Source organism: Ursus maritimus, unplaced genomic scaffold (genome assembly GCF_017311325.1).
Source record: "Ursus maritimus isolate PB19 unplaced genomic scaffold, ASM1731132v1 scaffold_17, whole genome shotgun sequence".
NCBI lineage: Eukaryota > Metazoa > Chordata > Mammalia > Carnivora > Ursidae > Ursus > Ursus maritimus.
The window spans coordinates 11,766,004-11,788,694 of record NW_024424119.1 but is presented as its reverse complement, the minus strand read 5'-3'; the positions used below and the strand labels follow the sequence as shown (position 1 = coordinate 11,788,694).

The following is a 22,691-nucleotide window of genomic DNA, read 5'->3' as shown; positions in this document are numbered from 1 at the left end:
TCAAGACTAGAAACATCATTTCTGTTTGTCCCAGAGAAAATGTTATGGTGTTTTGAACACATGGACACCAGCAGAGACCAAGAGCCCATCAGAGGACACCCTAAAATGTGCAGGGAACACTCATCCATGCACAATAAGAATTGTGAATTAAAGATTTAAATTACTCGACACTGAAACTTCTAGAAGGTGGTTGGGAAAACGATACTCTCTTATGTCCCTACCAAACCCATTTTTTCTTCTGTGCACATCTTACACCTACTTTCCAAATGAGAAATGTTTTTTCCCCGGCATCATACTGAAATATCTCACAGGAGATGCACCTCTGTATGTTTCTCATTTTTAAGATGAAAATCTGACTTTGGCTCTTTGACACGAGATGAAGACAGTGAGTCATCTCAGGCCACTGTACGTTGGCCCCTCTGTTGTTTTAATTAGTATCAGTCTACAAGCACTCAGCTGTGGATGGTTGGCCCAAGAAACCCCTGGCTGTGCCCTGTAAGAGAAGTCTTGCCTGTCAGTCTGACAACTGGTTGGTAGAAGATCAAAGCACTGAGTTTATCTGGAGCAAATGCAATAAAGTTAAGCCTAACAAGAGTCCTTGTCTGGGAGTCAATATAAAGGTCGTAGAGTAAATTAAGCTCATCTAATTTAACCGTGCTCAGTACTTTGAGGATGGGAAGTAACACCTTGTGTCCTATTCCTTCTGCTGCCTGGGAAGGATTGGGTTTAGTGGCTGAGAATCCCACAAGATCTTCAGCTGGTCCCGGGTGCTGACTCCTCAGCCCATCAGAGCATTTGGATGTCATTACAACCCGGAATGTGGTTAGACACTTAGGCTTGTTTTTAAAGTGACGGTAAATAAGCGGAACAGAAATGACATCAATTATCAGCCCACAGCAGTAGCTGTTCAAGTGCGTCTGCCTATAGACTAACAAAGAGTCATGGGATATTTGAGCAGGATGTGGTGACCTCAGATATGGCCTGTTAGTTTTGCAGATGTGGAAACAGAAAGGGCAGTCATCTTGCCCAATGCCACACAGCTGGTGGGTGACAAAGCTAGGAGGAGAACCTCTGGAGACCTCCTAGCCAAGGCCCTTACAGGCTGTCCATGCCAAAACCACTCTGCTTTTTCCAATTTGGGGATAATGTAGTCAAACAGAAGGGGTTAGTATCCCTTGCCCAAGCAGTTAGGCTTGCCCAACCGGAGAACTGTGAGGTTAGGTTGGAGATGTGGGACCACGTCAAACAGGGATAGAAAGAGGCTTCCCAGGATTCTATGCACTGGATCTAGTTTTTTCTGGGTCTAACCCTTGACTCTATTTTACTGGCTGCTGTTCTTGTGGGTGGAGGGCTACTCCAAGCAGTGGCTGACTGTTTTTCTGGATGCTGTGGAGAAGATGGCCCCAGTGGCCCTCCTCACTTCTGTGTCAGAAAAGGGACACCAGGCCCACCATTCAGATCAATATATGGGACATCTCTGACCAGCAGAAGTGCCCTGATCTGGCCTGTAGTCTGCCCTCCAAAGGAAGACATTTTGTTGACTGAGAAATAAGACAAGCCACATCTGCAAATTATTGTCAATTCCCAAAGGCAACACATTGCTTCTTCCATGTTACTTTGTAGAAATAGAAGAAATATCGTTCAGAAACAGCAGTCCTCTTTGTATCTAGGATATGACTTTATCTTATAACAGTCTTCATCCCCTCAGCAGACTTGAAAGTCTGGCTCTGTTTCCTGAAACCTCTCCCTTTGAAACCAGACTCATCGATAAGATGGTTTAGCTTCCACAGAGATTTGTTCCAAAGAAGTATCTGCAGGCACGTCTCTCAAGACACCATAAAATTGTGTGGACTAAACCAGTGATTGGATTGATTAGCTAAGACTCAAGGTTGGGTAAAAATGAGACCCAGGCAGGACCAAACAATGAAATGCTCTAATTGATTTTATGCACGTGGAACGACACACATACACTCCAGAGCACGCTGTAATGCATCTGTGTGCTGTGTGCAAACAGATTTCACAGGGGATCCATTATACCACCCAGTCACTTCAGTTTCTTCTACCCCTGCAACCCCTGAGCCAATCCATTACTATGGTGTGAGGGCTTGGGACCCAGGCTCAAAGTGGCAGAGACCCTGAAGCCTGTGGTTGCTTCACGTCCCCTTCAGGAGACGGTGGCAGTGTAGCCCATGTACATTCTGGTCACGCCACGGGGCTCATTTCAGTGCACGGAGCCTTCTGGACCCTGAGCATGACCATTGGGCTGGAATTGCAAAGCCCTGGTTTCAATTAAATTTAAGTGGATTTGACTAAAAGTTTGAACTGATGCTAATTAGTTTTCAAAACATGGGGTTTTGAACAATAAGCGTTCTGGTCGTGCCCATGGACAGAGGCACCCCTCTCTGAACGCGCTCCTGGGTAACAGGGCAGCCACTGCACCCCTTACCTGGCTGGGCAGGGATCCAAACTGCAGGATTTGAGGAGCCGTGGGGGCCGGCGGCTGGTCACACACAGGTTCTCATCAGCAGGCTCCCGCGTCTGTTTGTTCAGGCAGCTCACCACAGCCTCCTGGACACCTGCACACAAATCACACTGTCAGGCCCGAGTGGGCGTGTGTGGGGTGATGAAGTGTAGACAAGGCAGCTGGTGGGAGGCCTCTGTGATTGGTAGGACTCTGGCTGCATGAAGCCCGGGGCTGCCCATCTTGGCAGGCATCGCTCCATCCGGAGAAAGTACTCGGGAGCTAGTGCCTCTGTAAACACGCCCCTTGAGGAGGGCAACCTCCCTCATGGGAGACCTTGCGTGAGTACTGATGAAATGCTTAAAAAAAAATGCCACCAAACTTATAGAGCTGCCAAAGCTGAGATGTGATCATTTAATGCAGGAGGAGAGCAGGGTGACAAAAAAAAAAAAATGTCCCCGAGAACTTTACATGTTATATTTTAATCAACAGGTGATTGTTGTATTTGGAAGGGAGGCCAAGAGCTGAGTTTTAATATCCAATAGTCTGTAAACTGCTGTTCTCTTGGGGCCCTGCACCGGGGACTCCAATCTTCGTTGGTTTCCTTTTGATTCTAGTTCATTTCTTTAGTGACCTGGGCGGCTTTGGAATTTGGAACAAAGAAAGAGAACAAAGTGACAAAGTGCACAATGACTATATCCATGAAACACAATCTTTTCTACATCCACGGGAAACAATGTTCCCACTGATGCTTGCCTGTCTCTGACACAGAGCTAGGAAAACAGGCGTTTGAGCAGTGACTGGCACAGAGTTACTGGCAAATCTTTTCAGGAGGCGTGCAGGACCCCTTATGCAAACCTTCATGGAGCAAGGAAATGTTTAGCTGGGTATAGTAATGACCGGACATTGCATTCTGGTCCCACAGTCATAGTAAGAGTCAAAACCCACGGGTCGTACATTATGAGCCAAGTGCCAATGCTGAGAGCGTGACATGCACCATGCAATTCTCTCAACAACTCCATGAGGTAAGCGCTATTTTTATGCCATTTTACAGAGAAGGAAACAGGCTTAGAAAGGTGGAAAGACTTGCTAAGGTCACGTAGTTAATACATGGTGAGGCAGGGTCTTAGCACTGGAGCTTTTAATGACAGAACTCACGTTTTTAAAAATACTGAAAGACTGCTTATAGCTGCTGGAGATCTTTGGGAATAACCTCGACATTTGTCTGGGATCGTTTCAGCAAAGTCAGTGTAAGGAAGAGGCGAGACAGGACATTCTTGATATTCTGCTTTCAGTCACACATAGCTGTGTATATAAAGAAATGTGCATCTAAATATATCTATCTGGAGCTAAATATTTGTATGTGGTTTTGGTAAAGTATGTGACAACACACATAATTAGTTTTATCTATAAATACACATTTTCTTATTCTTATTTCTGTCTTGCTTTATCAATTAGTACCTAATATAGTATGACTGCCCCACACTTATTAGCCCTGCTGCTTCTCTCCTCCCGTCTACTCCATGTTTCTCCAAGGAGTTATCACTCCAGTCAACAACCTAATGCTTTGTAAGGTGATGTGACATGGACTGAGGTCACTCAGCAAGACCACCATTTAAAAACTGACATTTTAAAGACTTTTTTATTCATGAGAGACAGAGAGAGGCAGAGGCAGAGGGAGAAGAAGGCTCCCTGTGGAGGAGGGAGCCCGATACGGGACTCGATCCCAGAACCCTGGGATCATGACCTTAGCCGAAGGCAGATGCTTAACCTACTGAGCCACCCAGGTGCCCTAAAAAGTGACATTTTAAAGCCAGAATCTGAATCAGATTCTTTCTTTCTTCCCAGAAGTCTGATGAATCAAACATTTAAAAAAATCAGTCATGGTATTTACCTTGATGCCATGAATGTAACTTTTCTCTTTTCTAACCTTTTTATGAGTTTCAAAATTTCAATATATCATGGCCAGTTCGGAGTAGAGCATTTGCGATTTGTACTAGACATTCAAGCTACTGCATCATACTCTGTGATGCTGGCGACAGGGTGTTGCTCTCTTGGTCGCAGCTGGGATGAGCCATTTGAAATTTATGGTATGATGATATAGCAAAACATTTCACAAGAAATTGTTGAAATCATCACTGATCTTTCCCTCTGGAATAGTCTGGCATTATTAAGGTAATGACGACAAGGTGCTGGATGAAGTGAACTCTTCCATACAGAATCTAGAGCTGTGGTTACATTAGAAATTAAGTTTTCGATTCATTTGCCTACCTGGCAATATTCAAGAGATTGTAAATGTCGCTCTAAAATAAAGTATATTTGGGGTTTTTTTCAGCTACTGAACACTTTCTGAAATTGAGTCAATGAGGTCGGCAGGAAGTGATGACAGGTCTTGTCACCTGCCCTCCTTGAAAGTGCTTCGGGTGTGGGGAGGTGTGAGGGAGGTGCTCTGTTTCTACTTTGTGATTCCCTATATCGCAGAATGTAGGTCCTTCTCAGACTGCGAAGAACAAGTGTTGCAAGGGCTCAAGTCTCTAGAAGGACGTCAGTATAGTCCTTTCTTAGACACGTGGAACACAAATTTATATTACTCCAAACCAATAAATCCTAGCTCAAGAGAGAAATCACCTCCGAGGTGGTTAAGTGCCAAGATTAAGCAGCATTCCAGAGTTACTAAATTTGAATCTAAGATACCATAAAACAAAATACTAGGCCTCCGACACCGTGTTAAATGGCCATTGCCATAGCGGCCAGTTGCCTAGGCATTCTTAGGTGGGGCCTGGGGTGCTGAGGGAAACTAAGGACAGAGCTTTGTCATAATTAAGGAGTATCTGGGACCAGCCCTGAGATCACCACACGATACATTTTTGTGGCATGATGAACAAAATGCCTCAAGGGCAGGGCATTCTAAGCATAGTGCTGTTTAGGCCAGTGGAGGTGCAAGAGGGACACCTGGGGGAAGGCGCGAGGAGGGAGCGGGCTGGGGAGTGTGGGAGTGTGGGAGGTTGCAGGAGGGAGGGCATGTGGAAACCTCACCTGTGAGGTCACAGCATACTTGGCCCAGCGGAGCGGGGCCAGGATGTGAGAAGTTAGCTCATCCGTGCGTGCTCGTTCCAAACAGGCTAGTATACGCACTTAGAAGGACATCTTAAAACAACACGGACCACATACTTAAGTATAGTACTTCACGATTTTGAGTTTTACTTTCTTGACAGAAGCAAAGGACAGAGGACCCATAAGGAAGGGGAGCGGCAGGTAAAGACGTCACCTTTCCTTGTTGCCGAAGTAAATTTCAAGTTTTCCCTCAGCTCTATCTTAATGTTGATTTTACCATCTAGGAGTTCAATATAATAAAGCTGTGCAGGTTCAAAGCCACTGTCCTTGACCACACCTATTAGCTCACATATGGGAAATTCAAATATAACAAGGAGATGATGGGACGCGGGACACATCTGAGCAGGTCAGGCTCAATCTTCCAGAAAATGGGATTTTCAGTGTTTATATCTGCCAGAATAGCATAATTGTTACATGATATTTGATGACAGCTTGGGGAAACACAGCCACCAACTGAATTACTAACCAGTTCCTTCTGGTTGCTACCTTTGCTAGGTGAAAGGTTACTTCTGAGTCTATCCAGCTTCTGCTCCCGAGATAGGGAAGACAGTGAAATTAGGCCAACCAGCCTTACGACCCAAAATTGATTTAAAATCTGTCTGTTAATCCTGCATGTTTTTGGTTGGTTTCAGCAAGAACGATTAAAAATATATAGAACCTGGTGGGTTATATTTTGGCGAAAGATCAAAGTTGATAATACAATGTTACTGCCAAACACGGACTTCAAAATATACATGTCCCATAGAGCGAAATGATCTTTTAGTGCATATGGGCATCATATGGACCATATAACCCAAGCATATTTTCACCACTTTGGAATTTTCAACTCTAACATTTTAGGTGTAAATATATTACCTTGGCACAGTTACGCAAGTGTAGGTAAGTGTGCACGGTTGCTGACAGCTAAAGACATAAGACATTTCAGTAACTTTACCCTGCCTTGGATATTAAGGATGTGCAATTTATGTTATACAAACGCGCTCAGTTCCTACAGGCACAGATCAATTGTATATCAAACATCCAAATCTTATTTCCAAATCCGTTATCTTCTGAAAACACTTGAAATTAAAAACATTCCACAGGCTCTCTACACTTTGAGTTTTATACCCCTGGTTGAGCAGCAGAATGGTTAGAATCTTAAAGATAAAGGTATCTGAGTATTTATTATTCCGTGACTGCATCTGGTGTTTCCATCTGCTCATAAAGTTCCAGGCTTGCCTTGTAACTGAGAACCATAACTGAGAGTCCACAAGGCAAGTGTTTTTTGTTTTTGTTTTTTTCCCAAAGCACATGCATTTTACAATAGAGATAATGATCGTTCCATTCAGGTGATCATGGCAATTGGGGATAAACACACACCACCTGAACTCTTGAGTCACTCATTGTATTGGAAAGAAGCCACTGTGGCAGTTGGCTGTGGTCTTGCCACCTGACTTAGCTCCTGCCCAGGCTCAGAGATCATCGAAGCTGATTTAATACTTTTCCCTTCATAAGCATGGAAGAAAAGATGTCCTCAGTGTGGAGAACCCCTTAAGAACAGAGATTAGCTGAGTTCCAGGAAACTCTTCCAGAATCAGATGGAAAATTTTAGGTTTTAAAAATAACAGGGCCCTCCATTAAAACACTTAAGAATTTCATGGTTTGAAACTGGAAGACGTAGAAACAAACACGAACCTCAAGGTCAAAACTATTAAATGCTTGCTAAAAGATCTGATGGAGCAAACGGATTCTTTGCTAGTATGTACTTGTTCCACTACTCATTCCTTTTCAGCTGCATGTGAACATTTTGGGCACATGTGCTTGAACATTCTCAATAATGACAAGAGACCCCTTTTTAAAAGAGTTTCCAAAATGTCATGGTTTAGAAAACAGTTTTGGAGAATAATTTTAATATTTTTTTTGATACCGGTTGAGAAACTTCACGGGCAATGCAGAACCCTAACGTGCCAGAAGGGGTTTACTCATAGCCAGTGAGAGGGGTCTGGCAGGAAATTAGCCAGCATTTCCTCACCTATCAGAATCCCTCTTGGGGGTAGACGTGGGAGGCAGTGCATTATGAATCTGATTTATTTTCTACAGTGTAAGAAAGATCATAATCTTGAAGAATTTGTTGTCGACCTAAATGCTTTCCTCTCCTCCCACAATCCCATTAAAACACTGAAATAAAGAACTGCTGAATCTGTTGTTATCACTGTGGAATATCCCTAAAGAAACAGATTAGTATACATGGACACATTTAACATTAGTTACATCATATTCCTAAGGAGCAAGTTTCAGGAATTCTAAAGAAGCGTGATGTTCTGGAAAGACTCTAGACAGAGAAACAGATCAACAGCAGGCCTAATCCCAGCTGCCACTCATTAGCTGTGTGATTTCAAGTCACCCAGCTTCTCTGGGTCTTGGTTTTCTCATCTGTAAAATGGCGGTGGGGTCAGACCTTTAAGTCCTTTCCGGTTCCAGGTAACCAAGGTGTTAAGTGCCCTTTCTATACCCTTTTCCCTTTGTAAAGAGATACTGCTTCGGGAAATCAGCTGAGTGAATCAGGGGGACTCGAACTCATTCTGGGGAAGAGCAGAATGTTTAGTCCTCTTGGGCCTTGGTCCATACCACATGCACTGAAGCAAGGACGTGGATAAATAAAACTGAACGTTGAGAGCCTTGCCAGGTCAGCGTCAACTGTGTTTCTCAGTCAGATGCACTAGGATATATTGCAAAACATCAGAATGACAACTGAAAGTAAAAGCATGAGTTGTGTTGGCCACTCGCAGCTGACGGTGTGAGCGCCACTCGAGCCCAAAGAGAAATACATCTGTGTTTCATTCAGCGTGCTTCGCACTTAGAAGGCCTTCCTCCCCTCCTCCCCCTGCTTATCATTCCTGGACCAGAGGCGGTCACGTGACCCAGTCTCCTGCGGGGAGAGAGGAGAAAGAAAAAGGACAAGAAGACGGTGGGGCTCTGGGCCAGAGTCCCCCTTCTTACCTCCTCCGCACGACTCGGAGCACTTGGTGAAGCCCTCGTATTCCCAGTCATACAGCTCGTCAAAATCCTGCAGGCCGCCGAAGAGGCCATCTGTCTCTTCTGGGGTCAACTCCGGACCTTCCCCGTTGCACGGTCCTGCATAACAGGCACGCTGGGATGCTGGCTTGGGCCCCTCACATTCGTCCACAGGCAGGTCAGCCACGGACTGAGAGAAAGACAGGAGCACCTGGCACCTCACCATTCGCACCTGGGTCCCCACGCCGCAGGTAACCGTGCAGGCCGACCAGGCTTCGGGGATGAATCTGCAGTCGGCAAGCAAACAAGAGGCCAGGATGAGAAGCCCCAGGCACGAGGCCGTGGGGGCTGTGGAGGGCTGCATCCCACCTGTCGCCACGGCCCAGCGCTGTCCCGGGACGTGCTCAGGGCTCTGCCACCCCGTCCTGCGATGGGGGCTTCAGTTTAGTTCATGAGCTCATTTGCCACGGTTTCTGGATTGGTTTTTTGGGCGTCATATGAACTCCCAGCTGGAAAGCATTCCAGCCACAGACCACCTGCTTTGTCCCTGCTCTGCACCCACAATGGTAGTAGCTCTTCTGAGCAGGGAATCCGTGGTTTCTTCTCTCTAAATCCCAGCACTTGTGCCTTCTGCAAGACGCTGGCTATTCTTATAGCAGACTAATGCCGATCCTAAAAACTATCACAAAATAAGCCCTTAGAGATATTTAAGGAGGGATTTTTTTTTTGGGTCTGGATCTCATATTCTGTAACTTTCTTTTGCTTTTCTGCTCGATGCGTTTCCCAAGATTTATTTATATATAGAAAGAGGTTCTTTTTTGTGAGTTTCCAAGAATGGAGCAAAGTCTTGCTCCTCACACATTCTTTGAATTAGTCTGGACTACAATTCTTTTTATATCATAGAGAAAAGCCGGGCTACAAATTTAAATCCATAGACGTGTCGCAGTAAATGAGAGATTCTGCATTCGTACAAGTTTGTTCGACAGCCTTTTCTCCCCCACGCCCTGAAAGAAGCCACATTAGTGAGAATTCGGGTTTCCTCTGAGTTTCTCTATAATGCAGGACAATATCCAAATTCCCAAAAAAAGACTTGCCCTCCCACTAATCAACAATGGCCGTGACTGCAATGACCTTGAGAGGGCTCTAGGGGAAAAAAGCCCAGAGGGAACCACTAACATTTTCACAAAGTTAGTATAATAATCTGGAAAAAGAACTTTGGAATAAAAAGTTTTTATATTTCCACGATCCTACTGCTTTCTCACAGAGTCATGCTGTGGAGGTATGCAAACCTGGTCTCCTAACCTTGACTTTGGCAGAAAACGAAAGAACTGATAAGAAGATTATAGCATTAAATCTTAGCAAGTGCAAATGGTTCAGATCTAGTTTAGGGAAATAGAAATTCTAGCAGGAAACCAATCCAAGTTCTCAAATTGGAAGGATCATAGCAAAGATGTTTCCTGGGCTTGAGCCTGGGCTGTGCGTGGAGCTGGCCAGGAGAGCCAGACTCCCCTGACCCCCAACAGCTCACGCTGTCTGAGGCATGAAAAGCCATCCCCTAGGAGAGAATGAAGGTCACGGGGCGCCTGGGTGGCACAGCGGTTAAGCGTCTGCCTTCGGCTCAGGGCGTGATCCCGGCGTTCTGGGATCGAGCCCCACATCAGGCTCCTCCGCTGGGAGCCTGCTTCTTCCTCTCCCACTCCCCCTGCTTGTGTTCCCTCTCTCGCTGGCTGTCTCTCTCTCTGTCGAATAAATAAATAAAATCTAAAAAAAAAAAAAAGAATGAAGGTCACATACAACCTTGTCAGGAAGGTGGATGAGGGACGAAGAACCATCCGGAATTATTCCCAAGAAATTCGCATCACAATATTACCTCCCTCTCTCGCCTTTGAATGCTTGATCTGTCTTCTGGCACCCAGAGAACCTGGGGGGAGAACTGTACCCTAAAAAATTAAAAAGTCTTCTTCTCTTTACATAATGTTACCCGTAGGAGCTTTTTATAAATATAAAACCCAACTCCGCCATCGGACTAATTGTAACCTTCTTATTTACACATTCACATGTATCTGTCTGGCTCCTGGAACAAGAATTATGACAAACGCACACACACACTGAATGTTACAACCCAGGTGCAGACATAAAGGAAAAGGCAAACTAAACAATTTTGTCTGTAAGAAAAACCCAAAAGCAAATGAAAGGTCTGCCAACCTTGACAGTGGTGTGTGAATAACATTTCTTATTTTATAATGTGGTGCTGGATTTTATTTTCAAATTAAAAAAAAAAAAGGACAAGATCTCAAAAAGCACCGCACCCTATCAGCTGTTCCTATACTGGAAGAATTATTGTTCTGTCACCTCTACTGGCCATCGTCATCTTCAGAGACCATTACAAGACAACAAGGGTCAGCTAGCTTTTTCTGTAAAGGGCCAGACAGATAATATTTTAGAGTTTGTGGGCCCTGTTTGTGGGTCTTTGTTGTTGCAACCTTTCAACTCTGTCAACATGCTATGAAAGCAGTCATAGACAGTGTGTAAGCAAATGGGTGTGGCTGTGTCCCAATAAAACTTTATTTATAAAAACTAGAGGGCGGGTGGTAGTAGAAAGGTCTGAAATTGGCTGTCGGCTGTAGTCTCCCAACTCTTACTATAGGACCTTTACTGGACACGCCAAACACACTAAGATTCATAAATGATCTTCTTTTAAGTCTTAGTTCCCATCTTTTCCACATATATAAGTTTCTAAGAATGACAAGCAGTTAAACTGATTTATGTTTTATCTTCCAAAGTGAGTACCAGATGAACTCTAGAATACAAATGACCCACAGACCAAACCCTCAGCTCTCCTTGCCTACCATGTCAAGCACTTTGCATTTGGTCTCAGTCTAGGGCCAGGAAGATACACCAAAAGCACCCAAAGTAGAAAGAGCACATTACTGGAGCCTCATGAACTCACTGCAATGCTTGAACCTTGTTTATTCTGAAGCAGCATTTCAATGAAAATAAATGTGTGTGTGTGGGGGGCATACGCACGTGCATTTGTCTATTTTTTATTACCTGGACCTTTAGGGTTAATAGCAAAAACAATAAACATCTATTTTATGTCTCCCAAGTGAGAGTCTTATCAAATGTCAAATAGGCTTTCTGGCTTATCTCCCAACCCACTATCCTTAGGTCTTCATCGAGTTCACACCAATTAAAAATGATTTGGCTTTTAAGCAGTGCTGTCTTTTGGCAGTCATCTTAATTTCTCTAGTGCATACACTGTAGGATAGAATATATTCTCTCTTGTTGAAGGCACGAGGTCATATTTCAAAAGAAAAATATCTAATAGAGCAAATGGCCAAGTGACTAATAACTTTTTCATACGAAACTTTCTCCCACATCCCTAGATCTCCTGACTCTGTGTTTACTATCTTGAGCTTTCTGGCCACAAGTGGGAAGAAGCAAGGTCAGTTAGAGGGCAGACAACTGAGCTAGGAGGTCTCAGTGTAAGGCTTAGGAGACATGGTTTGACTAGTACTTGCTGAGAAAGAATCCTTAAAGTCAGACCTTTAAAATGGAGGCAGTAGGGTTTTTTGTTTTGTTTTTTGTTTTTTTAAAATCATTTTGATGTACACATGTTTCATGAAAAAGCTCTTACCATTGAAGTTTAATTTGGGTACTTTTAAAGTTCTTTTTGTCAGCAGCACTGCTGTGGAATGAATGCAGAATGGCTGGATAAGTGAGTTCTTTCAGAGAAGGACTTGAACTTCAGAGAAGACCGACAGCATTTCTGCATGTAGTCTTCCCATCCCCAGGAAATTAAAAAAGAAACCTGGCAAATAGATGATTTATACTTCTGTCTGGTCTTCAATTTGCAAGCTTAATTGTTCGTTTCATGAACAAAAAGCTTATCCTTTCATTAGAGTTATAACCATAGTCCCTTTTACGAAACAGAAAACAGTGATAATCAAATTCACTTGTAAAATCCCAACGTGGTTTAGTTATATGTGGCTATTACGAAGTCAGAAGCACGGACCAAAATAATAAGAACAATCACTTTACTAATATAGCGCTAAACAGAAACCATTCACTTCTTGGTTAATTAATCTCGTGTCGCTGCAGATCTTAGCCAGAGTTCGGCTCCACTTTTATGCACACATGGCCTATAACTAAGTTGTTTTTTGTTTTCTTTTAAGTAGGCTCCACACCCGATGTGGGGCTTGAACTCACAAGCCCGAGATCCAGAGTCGCGTGCTCTGCTGATTGAGCCGGCCAGCCTCCCCTAAGATTTTTAGCTTTATCTTTTCTCCTCTTACTTTCCTCTCCTTTCTCATATACATGTTCGTTTGTCTAAAAAATCATTGGGATTATTTAAAATAAGGACAGCTTTATAGGGGTGTTATTGTAATGCTCCTACCAGCCTCATCCCAGTCTCTACTTTCAAAATACAAACTAAAACTTGCAGGAAATCACATGAGAAATACTTAGGAGCACCTGGGTGGCTCAGTCGGTTAAGTGCCTGCCTTCGGCTCAGGTCATGATCCCAGAGTCCCAGGATGGAGTCCTGCATTGGGCTCCCTGCTCAGTGGGGAGTCTGCTTCTCCCTCTGACCCTCCTCCCTTTCGTGCTCTTTATCTCAAATAAATAAATAAGATCTTTTTAAAAATACTTAATTTTGGTTTAGTTTCTGATCTTATTAAATTTCAGCTAGATGTCTGATAGGCTTTGCAGATTTCCTTGCCCTCTTTCTTTTGGTGTATGCTTAGGTATGGAGTGGTGGCAGGATCTCAGGGTGAGGAGAGGGGAGGGAATGAACTGAATAGTGGAGGGAAAATGGTAAAAGGCTCTAACACGGACCCAAGAGGTTAGCAGGCGCCCTGTCAAGTGCCTCCTTCCTAGTTACTGCAATCTCTCAATGATGTGAGCTATTTTACCACTCTAAATTACAGAAAATGGGTAATGTAAATGATTCTTGCCCACAGAAATGCAGATAATTATGTCTAGTGGAATGCAATTGCTGTCCTGCGGACAGACCCATTTTGCATCTACTTGTAAATCCATTCCAACATCTTATTTCCCTAAATATGTATGGTTCTTTGAAATTTCCTTTGAATTGGTCAGAACATCTGCCTGATACCCTTATTAATTAATGAGGTAGACAAAATCCTGGACAGATGTTCATTTTATAAATGCACGGGACTCATGGTTTTCCCCTTCTAAAATTTTATCATTTAACTAGTGGCTACAGAAGGATCTGGAAAATAGTATATTAGAAAATAAAATACTGCAATAAGTAATTCTACCCCACATTAACCAGAGAGTCTTTTACCTAATTATATCATTTGGGGGCAAAAAAAGTCACCATACTTTATTGGTAACGATGCTGTTTTTCTACATTGCCTCATCTATTTTGAATGCAATCTTCTTTTGTCTATTCTTTTTCTCTAGTTTTTCTCCTCCTGGTTCTGAGCAACCCTTGAAATACTAATGGAGTAAAATCTTTAGGAGAAAGTGCAGTTTTCTTAACCGAAGCTAGGCATTTTGGCATCGGAACTGAAGAGGCATTTAGAAACTCGAGCAAAAGAAATTGCTGTTGGGTGGGACAGAAACTTGGAAAATGGAACAGGAGACACCTTCTTTCATCTGTCTCAACTTTACATGAAATCAAAGACCTCATGTAAACTTCTTTAGTTATTTAGTGTCTCTCAATAAAGTAAAAGATTTTTTCAAAACCCTCCAGAAGAAGTCAACAAACAAAAACCTTTGGAACGCTACAAAGGGAAGGCGACTCCTTAATTGAATCACTTTAGGGATTTTAGAATTAATTGTAAAACCCTTAACACCAAGACAACCTTCAAATGATTCTTTAAAAATATAGCTAGGGCACTAAAGTTTTGGGAGAACACTTATCCAAAGCAGGCCTCTCCATTCACTTAGAACCACACCTAAATCATTCCAAATAAATAACAATCTCACTTATTGTGAAAGATCTTTAGTCAATGATACTTGACCTGAATATGGAATTATGAAACTATTTCTCAACTGCTGTTGTTCCCTTACAACTCTCCGGGGCTGCAAATAATTCATGCTAGTTATGCAACACATATTAAAGTCTCCAAGCACAATTTTTCAAACGTGTCTGGGCTATCACAGCACCAAACATCTGATAGCACCACTTTTTTTTTCATAGGTTCCTCAAATCCTTAAGTATCACATGTGGGTTGTGAGAGTCTTTCATCGCTGTAAGGTGATTCAGGAGTACAACCAAGCATAGACCGACTCCAGAAATCAAAATAACAGAACACAACGAGGATTTTGAATCAACTACCAATATATCGATTTGAGAAAAAAGTTCAGTCACCGCCCCGTCTGATGCTGCTGACCAGTAACAAAGAAAGAAAGAAAAGAAATAGGAAGGAAGGACCCAATTCCAAACAGACTAAGGCAGTACCAGGAGAGCTATATTTAGTAGCCTTTTCCAAGAAGCAGACTTCATTTTCTCATGATAATGATGCCCTTTTGGGTTCTTTGAGAGGCAGCTGGCTTCTGCAAAAATGCCTCCATGACTTTCTTGCGGAAACGCTCAGTGCTACAAGTGGGGGAAGAAAGCCTGGCTGCATTAAAGGGCACATTTTCCTTTCAAAGAGACTTTATACTAGAAGGAAACGCTGCGGGGTATCAGTTCTCTCAGAGTTCCAAGGAGTCAGAGATTAAGGGGCCCCCATCAAGACTCACAGCCTCATACTTGAGGACTCCGTTACACTCATCTTACAGTTCCGACCTATCTTTCTCCCTATGGCTCCCGACAAGGTATGAGAAAGAGTCTTACTAAAGGAGGGATCTTGTGGACTGTCAGGAGTTTGTTCTTTAACAATAAGAGAAAAGACAGCAGAAAGACAGGTAATAATCAGTTTCTGAGGATCCTGGCCCTAGAGTGTCTGCTCTTCCCAAAAAATGCACCCTCAACTCTCTTGTTCCCAGTGGCATCCAACATAGCTGACCATGCCTTTTTTCTGGAATTACTTCATCCTCTTGACTTACACGACAACCATCTCTTGGCTTTCTTTTCTTTTGTGGTCGATTCCTTCTCTGTCTCCTTTTCTAGGTCTTTCTTCTGTCCTTGAACTTTAAACGTTGTGGTGCCCTGGAGGTCCATTTGGTGCTGTCTTCTGATGTGTTCAGTGATTCTTGGTTTCATACACCACCAATGTGTGGGCAACTTTGAAGTATTTAATCTCTAGTCTGGGCCTTTTTTTCCCCCTGAGCTTTATACCCAAACTCACTCTCTCTCTCTTTTTTTTTTTTTTTTGTAAGTTTTGGGCTTGGGAGCCATTTTACTCTTTGAAAGGAGTAAACACTAATTTAATATAATTAATCTATTTATCAAAAACTTATCCAGTGCTTTTGTGCCAGGCACCACTCCAAGTGCTTTATAAATAAACGCTGTTAAATCCTAACAACAACCAGATAAGAACTATTACTTCCATTTAATAATTACTACATGGAAGAGGAAATTGAAGTCATTCACACAGCTAGTAGGTTTCATGCTCTTAACCACTGTACATTGCTCTCTCTGAGTGACATTTTTACTTTAATATTTCAAAGACCTCTCCAACCAAAAATGCCCAAAAAATGGAACTCTTGATTTCCCTCCTCAGCATCTTACTCCTCTTCCAATTTTCTCCATCACAGCAAATGATTCCAATGGCCATCCAATGAAGTACACATTTAGGAGTTATTCTTACCCCTTATTTTTCCCAACTCCTCGCTTCCAAGTGGTTCCCCAATTCTATCAATTCTCCCTCAAAAGTGATCGAAAGTCATTTACTTTTCTTCATCTCCACGACCACCACCTTAACAACAACAATAATAATAGCTAATGTTTACTGATGTGCTTTAAGACCTTTCTGTATATTAACTCATTTTAACATTGTTAGGAGATGGATACTGTCAGAAATGTTGTGAAATGGGCAAAAGAGATCCTTTTTATGGAATGCAGGCATTGCCTAGTAGAGTTTCAGGGTGGGAGGTTGTCTAAATCTATGGAGGTGTGAGTCTTTGTTTGTCTTTGGCTAGACAGAAGCTTCCTTGTAGAGGGCTGTGATGACACAAATGTTTCCAGTCCATACTGATGGAAATTTTTTTTCTGTTCTTGTCAATGCAAAGGATTTTTGTCTGGTAGAAAATACATACTTTTCTAAATTCAATTCTCATTTGAACAAGTTTTAACATCTCACTGGTTCCCTTAATGATTTAGGAGTTAAATAAAAATGCTGACATGCGCTCATTTTATATTTATACGGATCCTGATATTACCTTTTCGAAACTGTATTTTAACAGTACTCTTTTCATCCCAATTTTTAGATGATAAAATTGGGGCACAGAGATTTCTAATGCCATACTGCTAAGTGAATGGCAGAATCAGGATTCAAACCATGGCAGTCGACTCCAGAATCCACGCTCTTTACCACGTCACCATACTGGCTGTTGGGCGGCCATATAAGCCACAATCACTGAAGCTACTACCTGTCTGCGGGACCACCCCAACAGCCACTGGTCTGTTTCCTTTCTCTCTTAGACTTTACCAAGCCATTCTTCATGTTGTAGCCAGGGCGATCTTAAAATGTAAAGTTTTTAACTGTTTCTCAGTATACCCAGAAGCAAAGTCAAACTACTTACAATGGTTACATTATACCCCTCTCTGTCTTCATTTCCTGCTCTTCTCCCCCGTTCACTAGCCTCCAGCCACACTAGTCCTCCTCCTCTTCCTTAAATGTATGTAATTCTTTCTTGTAACAAAATCTTGTAACTCAAGATTTTGGCAGGTGGGTCACTCCCGGGATGACTCTTCTTTCTCTCAGCTTGGAATAACTCCCACTCATCCTCCAGGCCTTGGTTGACAAGTCCCCTCTCAGAGAAGACTTCTTGAACCCCCCAAGCCTGCTGGGGCTCCTGTTAGACTCTCTTAGGGCCCCTCTTCATTTACTTATAGTAGTTGTCAGCCTCTGAAAATCAAGTGTGAATCTTTATGTAATAACTATCTCCCTTACTATACCAAACCTCTGCGAAGGCGGAACTTCCCATAATAGATACTCAATAAATATATACTTTTAAATGAGTAAATGAGTAGTTATATAGAATGGTGAGAGTTGACGTTATGAATGAGTTGGTATTGGGTTTGTTCTTAGGTCCAAAGATGGAAAGCAAGCTAAAGAGGCAATAGTCTTGAAACTCAAAGAAGTTAAACCATACCTCTCCGTTCCAGGTATTGGTCTGAGCAAACAAAAACTTTTTCCTGTTGTAGAAGTTTCTTTGGGTCTTTTAAAAAAAAGTTATTGTGCCCAAACTCAGTAGTGGGCTTCTCCATTTTATATTCTCAGAGCTGTACTCAGGCGGTCTGTGCTGGTCTCATTTTATCTTGATGGGATATTAGGTTATCACGTAGCTTGAGGCAAGTTTAGATTGTGTCTATCACACTTCAATTTAATCCCAATAAAAATGCTATTTTATAGAAGAAAAGGATTTGTGGGCAGCTGTGAGCCAGAGGCAGCCTTCAGTGATTTATACATAACCCTGATCTCACACTGTCTTAGCATACAAGCAGCTACCCCAGGGAAGGCTCTGAGGCATTTTGGAGTTGTTCTGATGTTAGGGGAACCCAAGGAGAGCTCCTCTTTTCGTCTACTCTTTAAAACTCAATATGCACAGAGTTTGGGGGAAAAAGAAAAGATAGGCCAGTAACTCTATGTAGCAGATACAAGTAGAGTCAAATTAACTCTCTTCGCAAATAAAAAATGAGGCTATGACAGTTGTTTCAGACCATCTTCCTCTCCTACTGCTTTTCTGACCTATGCGCACAGAACATACTTTAAAAGTTGGGTTTTCCTTGAGGCTAGTCTGATTATTTGAAAAGCCACATCCCAGGGCCTCACATGCCATTATAGCTTACAGTGCTATTAGTGCATTTGTAGTTCTCAACTTAATACCAGAATGGAGTTTTTAATGCATATCATTTTCCCTGATTTTGATAAAAATCTAAAATATTGTAAACTCAGAATACTTTTTTTTTGCTTCACGTGGAGTGAAATTGGTTTATTTTGCAATTTTGTAAAGGTTTCTTTCCTTTAATTCAACAAGTTTGGCAAAGCTTTCCAATGAAAAGTTCAGTTCATTAAAAATGACCTTAATGGACTTAACATATATTGGTGGTGACAGGGTCCATACTTTATTTTGGCACACGCGGATCCCATTAATTTGTCTTTGTCATTCTCTGGGGCTCAGCTGAGCAATAGTTCAGATTTAGCTTTCTTGAAAGTAGCTACAGAATGAGCAATAAGTGGAGACGTTGGGAGGGGCTGACAAATGTAGGACTTCTTGGTTTGCAGTAAAGGCTTTTCTAATGACTACATAAAGATGGCTCTGTCTGCTCTGTTGTTTGTTATTGATGTTTCTGTCTCAGTGCACGTTGGGAGCAATCTAGGGAGATCAACTGTATTTAACCCAGAGTTGAGAGAGGGTGCTTTTCCACTCAAGCATTTTCTAAACTGTCCTTATTAATTTTTGCAATTCCCTGAAGGTCCCTTTTTATTCAAATAAATGTAAATAGGCATTGTCCTTTAGAATGAATTCTGGGCTCCCAAGTGTGATGCTTACAAATGAATCTGGAAAAAGCCTTGAAAGTACAGAAGAGAGGCAAGATGGTCGTGTTAGCTGGGGCACCACTGGCTGAATTTCGGGTTAAATTGTACTTTTCTCTCACATGCCGGTACATACAACATCTGCCTCAATGTCTCCATTTGTAAATAGGTGATTATTACACGTTTTTAGTCCCTAAAAGGTTCTCTGGGAAGATGCATGATGCTGGAAAAGGTCCAATCATAACCCCAGTTAACATGTATAGAGAGCTTCCTGCATACTGGGTAAATTATATGGACTAACTTAATCTTTGTAATAACCCTATGTTGTAGGTACTGTTACTATGCTCATTTCGCAAATGAGGAAATTGCAGCCAAAAGGTTAAGTGACTTGCCCAGGGTCTCCTATTGCTAATCGTGGATCCAAGACGAACACCCGGCCACTCTGTCCCTAGAGCCCACACTTCGCCATGGCTGGTGCACGTTGCTGCTCTGCACGGAGTTCTGATCAATAATTAAACTGCTTTTGACTTTGATCCCGGCAGGCCTGTATCCTTGTTTGAGCACGCAAATACACAGAATCACCCTTCACCAACTCACATAGTTGGCAGCGTGGTATATCGAAAAAAATTTAAATTTGAGGAAATTACCTATGGTTTCTGCATCGCTGAGGTACACACACTGATACAAAATACCTGATCATTGGCTATGTGAAAATACCCAATAATCCTTCCTCAAGTCCTGGTTTTGGAGTGAAAGATTCAAATAAGTTCTATCACTATCTGCCAAACATCAGTTTGTATTAACATCCCCCAAATTCTTTCCATGTATATTGCATTCTTCTCTCATTTATGCTCATATTTGTAAATTACCATGTCCTAGCTTAACTATGCTAATATTGTTAACTCAGAGGAATGTATGGTAGTGGAGAGAATTTGGGAATTCAATAAATAATTCTCTTTCACTTCTTTTTAAATCCATACCACTATCACGCTGTGCATACCGAAACATCAAATGGCATTTTAAAAATACAGCTAGCTCATTTGTTCAATCTGTGGATAAATGACCAATACGCAGCACTTCGGACACAATCTTGTCATTCCTGGGATAATGCACTCAAGGTTCCTTGAAGGCAAGGATTACCGGGTTTATTTTTACCGTCTTTGCAACTGGCACAAAGCTTGGCACAGGGCGGGTGACTTATGAGCAAATTAACCTCTTTCATTAGGAGATGCGAACAATTTAGCAGGTCTCTGGACTCTCCAGACCTAAAATACATAATCAGCCAGAGAATTGATATTAAGCATGCTGTTGCAGAGGAGATGATGGAAGAGAATGATCTGGGTAGATGGGAAGGAAACCTGAAAGGAAGGAGTTGAAAGCGAGCGAGGTCGTGACTATTGTGGGGTAAGGGCTGATTCAGTCTGGCCAGTATAGGGCTTTAGCTCTGCGAGGTGCCAATTCTCAAAACGAAATGCTTTTGTGTTTTTTTTCCTCCTGTAATTCTAATGCTCAGCCCTATTCTGCCTGAACATCCCTTATGTTGGTTTAACGATCTACGAATAGTATTTAAACTGCTTGATCGTAGATGAGATGACTTCTGATTCTTAAGAAATAGATGTATGTATGAGCTATTCCTTTTATTTTCTGTGGCCTGAGATTCATGAAGAGAAAATAATTCAGGCACCTTGTACTGAAGATATAAAAGGCAAAAGTATCTGGATCCATGACTGATGCTCGATTCCTTGAATATTCTTTGGGGGAGAATATAAAAACACATGTCACACAATTAACATTTCTAGCCACTTTTTAAAAAAAATATATGAATTCACATTCTTAACCACTGAGTTAAGCCATCCACATTCTCAGACAACTTTACTGGATATAAATATGGAATAATGTAAACATACGCTTAAATATTATATATATTTAAATACTATTTCCAACAAGGTAAACAAGGCGTTTAATGACTCCAGGATCACCATGGCGACTCCTATTGGCTTTTCTTTCTGTATCTAATTCCTTGCGGGTTCTGTTCACACAGATGCGTGAGAGGAATTTCCCTTTGCGTCTTATTGAATCGGCCCCATCACTAAGTTGACGCCATCTGGCATCCAGATATGACTGCTGCCTTTGGCCTGCTTGTTTTCCTTTTTCTTCTTCCTTTTTTTTTAAAACGGCTTACACCAACATTGTTTATGGCAATACATTTAAGGTCTGACTATTGTGTTGAAGCACAAAACTGTTTTCTTAACCAGGCAATAAAGCTGTTAAGTGAAAATCTGATGAGATAACCCAAGATGTTTTAAGGGCAAGATCAAGGCACAGAGGCCCACCCAATCCTGCTTCTGAGAGGACAGCACCATTTAAGGCTCTCCAGCCGGGGCGCGCCAATGTCTGAAGGAGGCTTGGCTGGCGAAGGCGGTTGTGGTGGTCACCTAGAGTCCACAGCAATCGCCTGCCTCCTGTGGCTTGCTCGGAGCCATCCAAGCAGAACTCCTGGCAACTGAGATAAATCCGGGAGATAACTGGCTTCCCTAGGTACCCCATTAGTCCTCCCTCCCTCTTTCTGGAATGACTTGATTCACAGAGCAGAAAGTCTAAAAACAGAAAGGCGGAGGAGCATTTGGGGCAAACGGCTTTCTCATATGCCTCCCTTAACAGATGACACCTTGCAGAGCACTGAGTGGCCTGTTAGTGGCCTGAAGGAGTTAAGGAAATGAACAATTTCCTTCCTACTCCAAGTGAGATCAGGCTCCTAAAGAAAGCCAGCTGATTAACTTCCTGTTTAGCAACAAAGACGCGCTGCCATTACGTGCCCTAGAGGACACCTTAGTATCACTTTTGTGCAAGAAATGAAGCTGTCAAAGTGGTCACTGTGTGTACTTGGTTTGAGCTGGTTGTCATGTTTCTGCATATAACCCCACAAAGTAAATTCAATACAGGACATGGGAAATCAAGTCAGTGATGTACTTAGCTTCCATTTGATTAACGAACACAATTAGACGACCACACTGTGGTTCTGATCCCTCAGCAAATACGAGTAAAATTCCGAGGGCTTGAAATATACCTAGAAAGCTATTCCATATATTTGTCAGTGGAAGCAACGAGCTGGGCTCGATCTGACATTTACATCCTAGACAAATCAAGAAACAGACTCTGAATTATAGAGAACAAACTGACGGTGACCAGCGGGGAGGTGGGTGGGAGGATTGGGTGAAACAGGTGGTGGGGATGGAGGAGGGCACTGGTCGTGATGAGCACTGGGTGATGCATGGAAGTGCTGAATCGCTGTATTGTACACCTGAAACTAACATTACGCTGTAAAAAGTAAAATGATAAACGAAAAATAATAACTCATGAAATCTAAAAAAAATAAATAATGAATCCTAAATGATCCTTTCATCAGCTGGAGGCAAATTTAAGAAGACATACTTCACATAAGAGCAAAGGAGAATTCCATCAGTCATTTTTCCATCTGCCCCTTCCTAGTGCTGGAATGGCACGGC

The 22,691-nt window shown here is 42.4% G+C and overlaps 1 protein-coding gene across 1 annotated transcript in view; it reads right to left on the bottom strand.

Moving 5' to 3' along the window:
• Nucleotides 1–22,691, bottom strand: part of ADAMTSL1 (ADAMTS like 1) — a 376,065-nt gene that overhangs the window by 174,390 nt on the left and 178,984 nt on the right. The window contains exons 14-15 of the mRNA XM_040631464.1: nt 8,555–8,856; nt 2,447–2,576 (exon numbers count right to left, since the gene is read on the bottom strand). Coding sequence (XP_040487398.1) covers nt 2,447–2,576; nt 8,555–8,856 — 432 coding nt within the window. The remainder of the gene's footprint in view (nt 1–2,446; nt 2,577–8,554; nt 8,857–22,691) is intronic.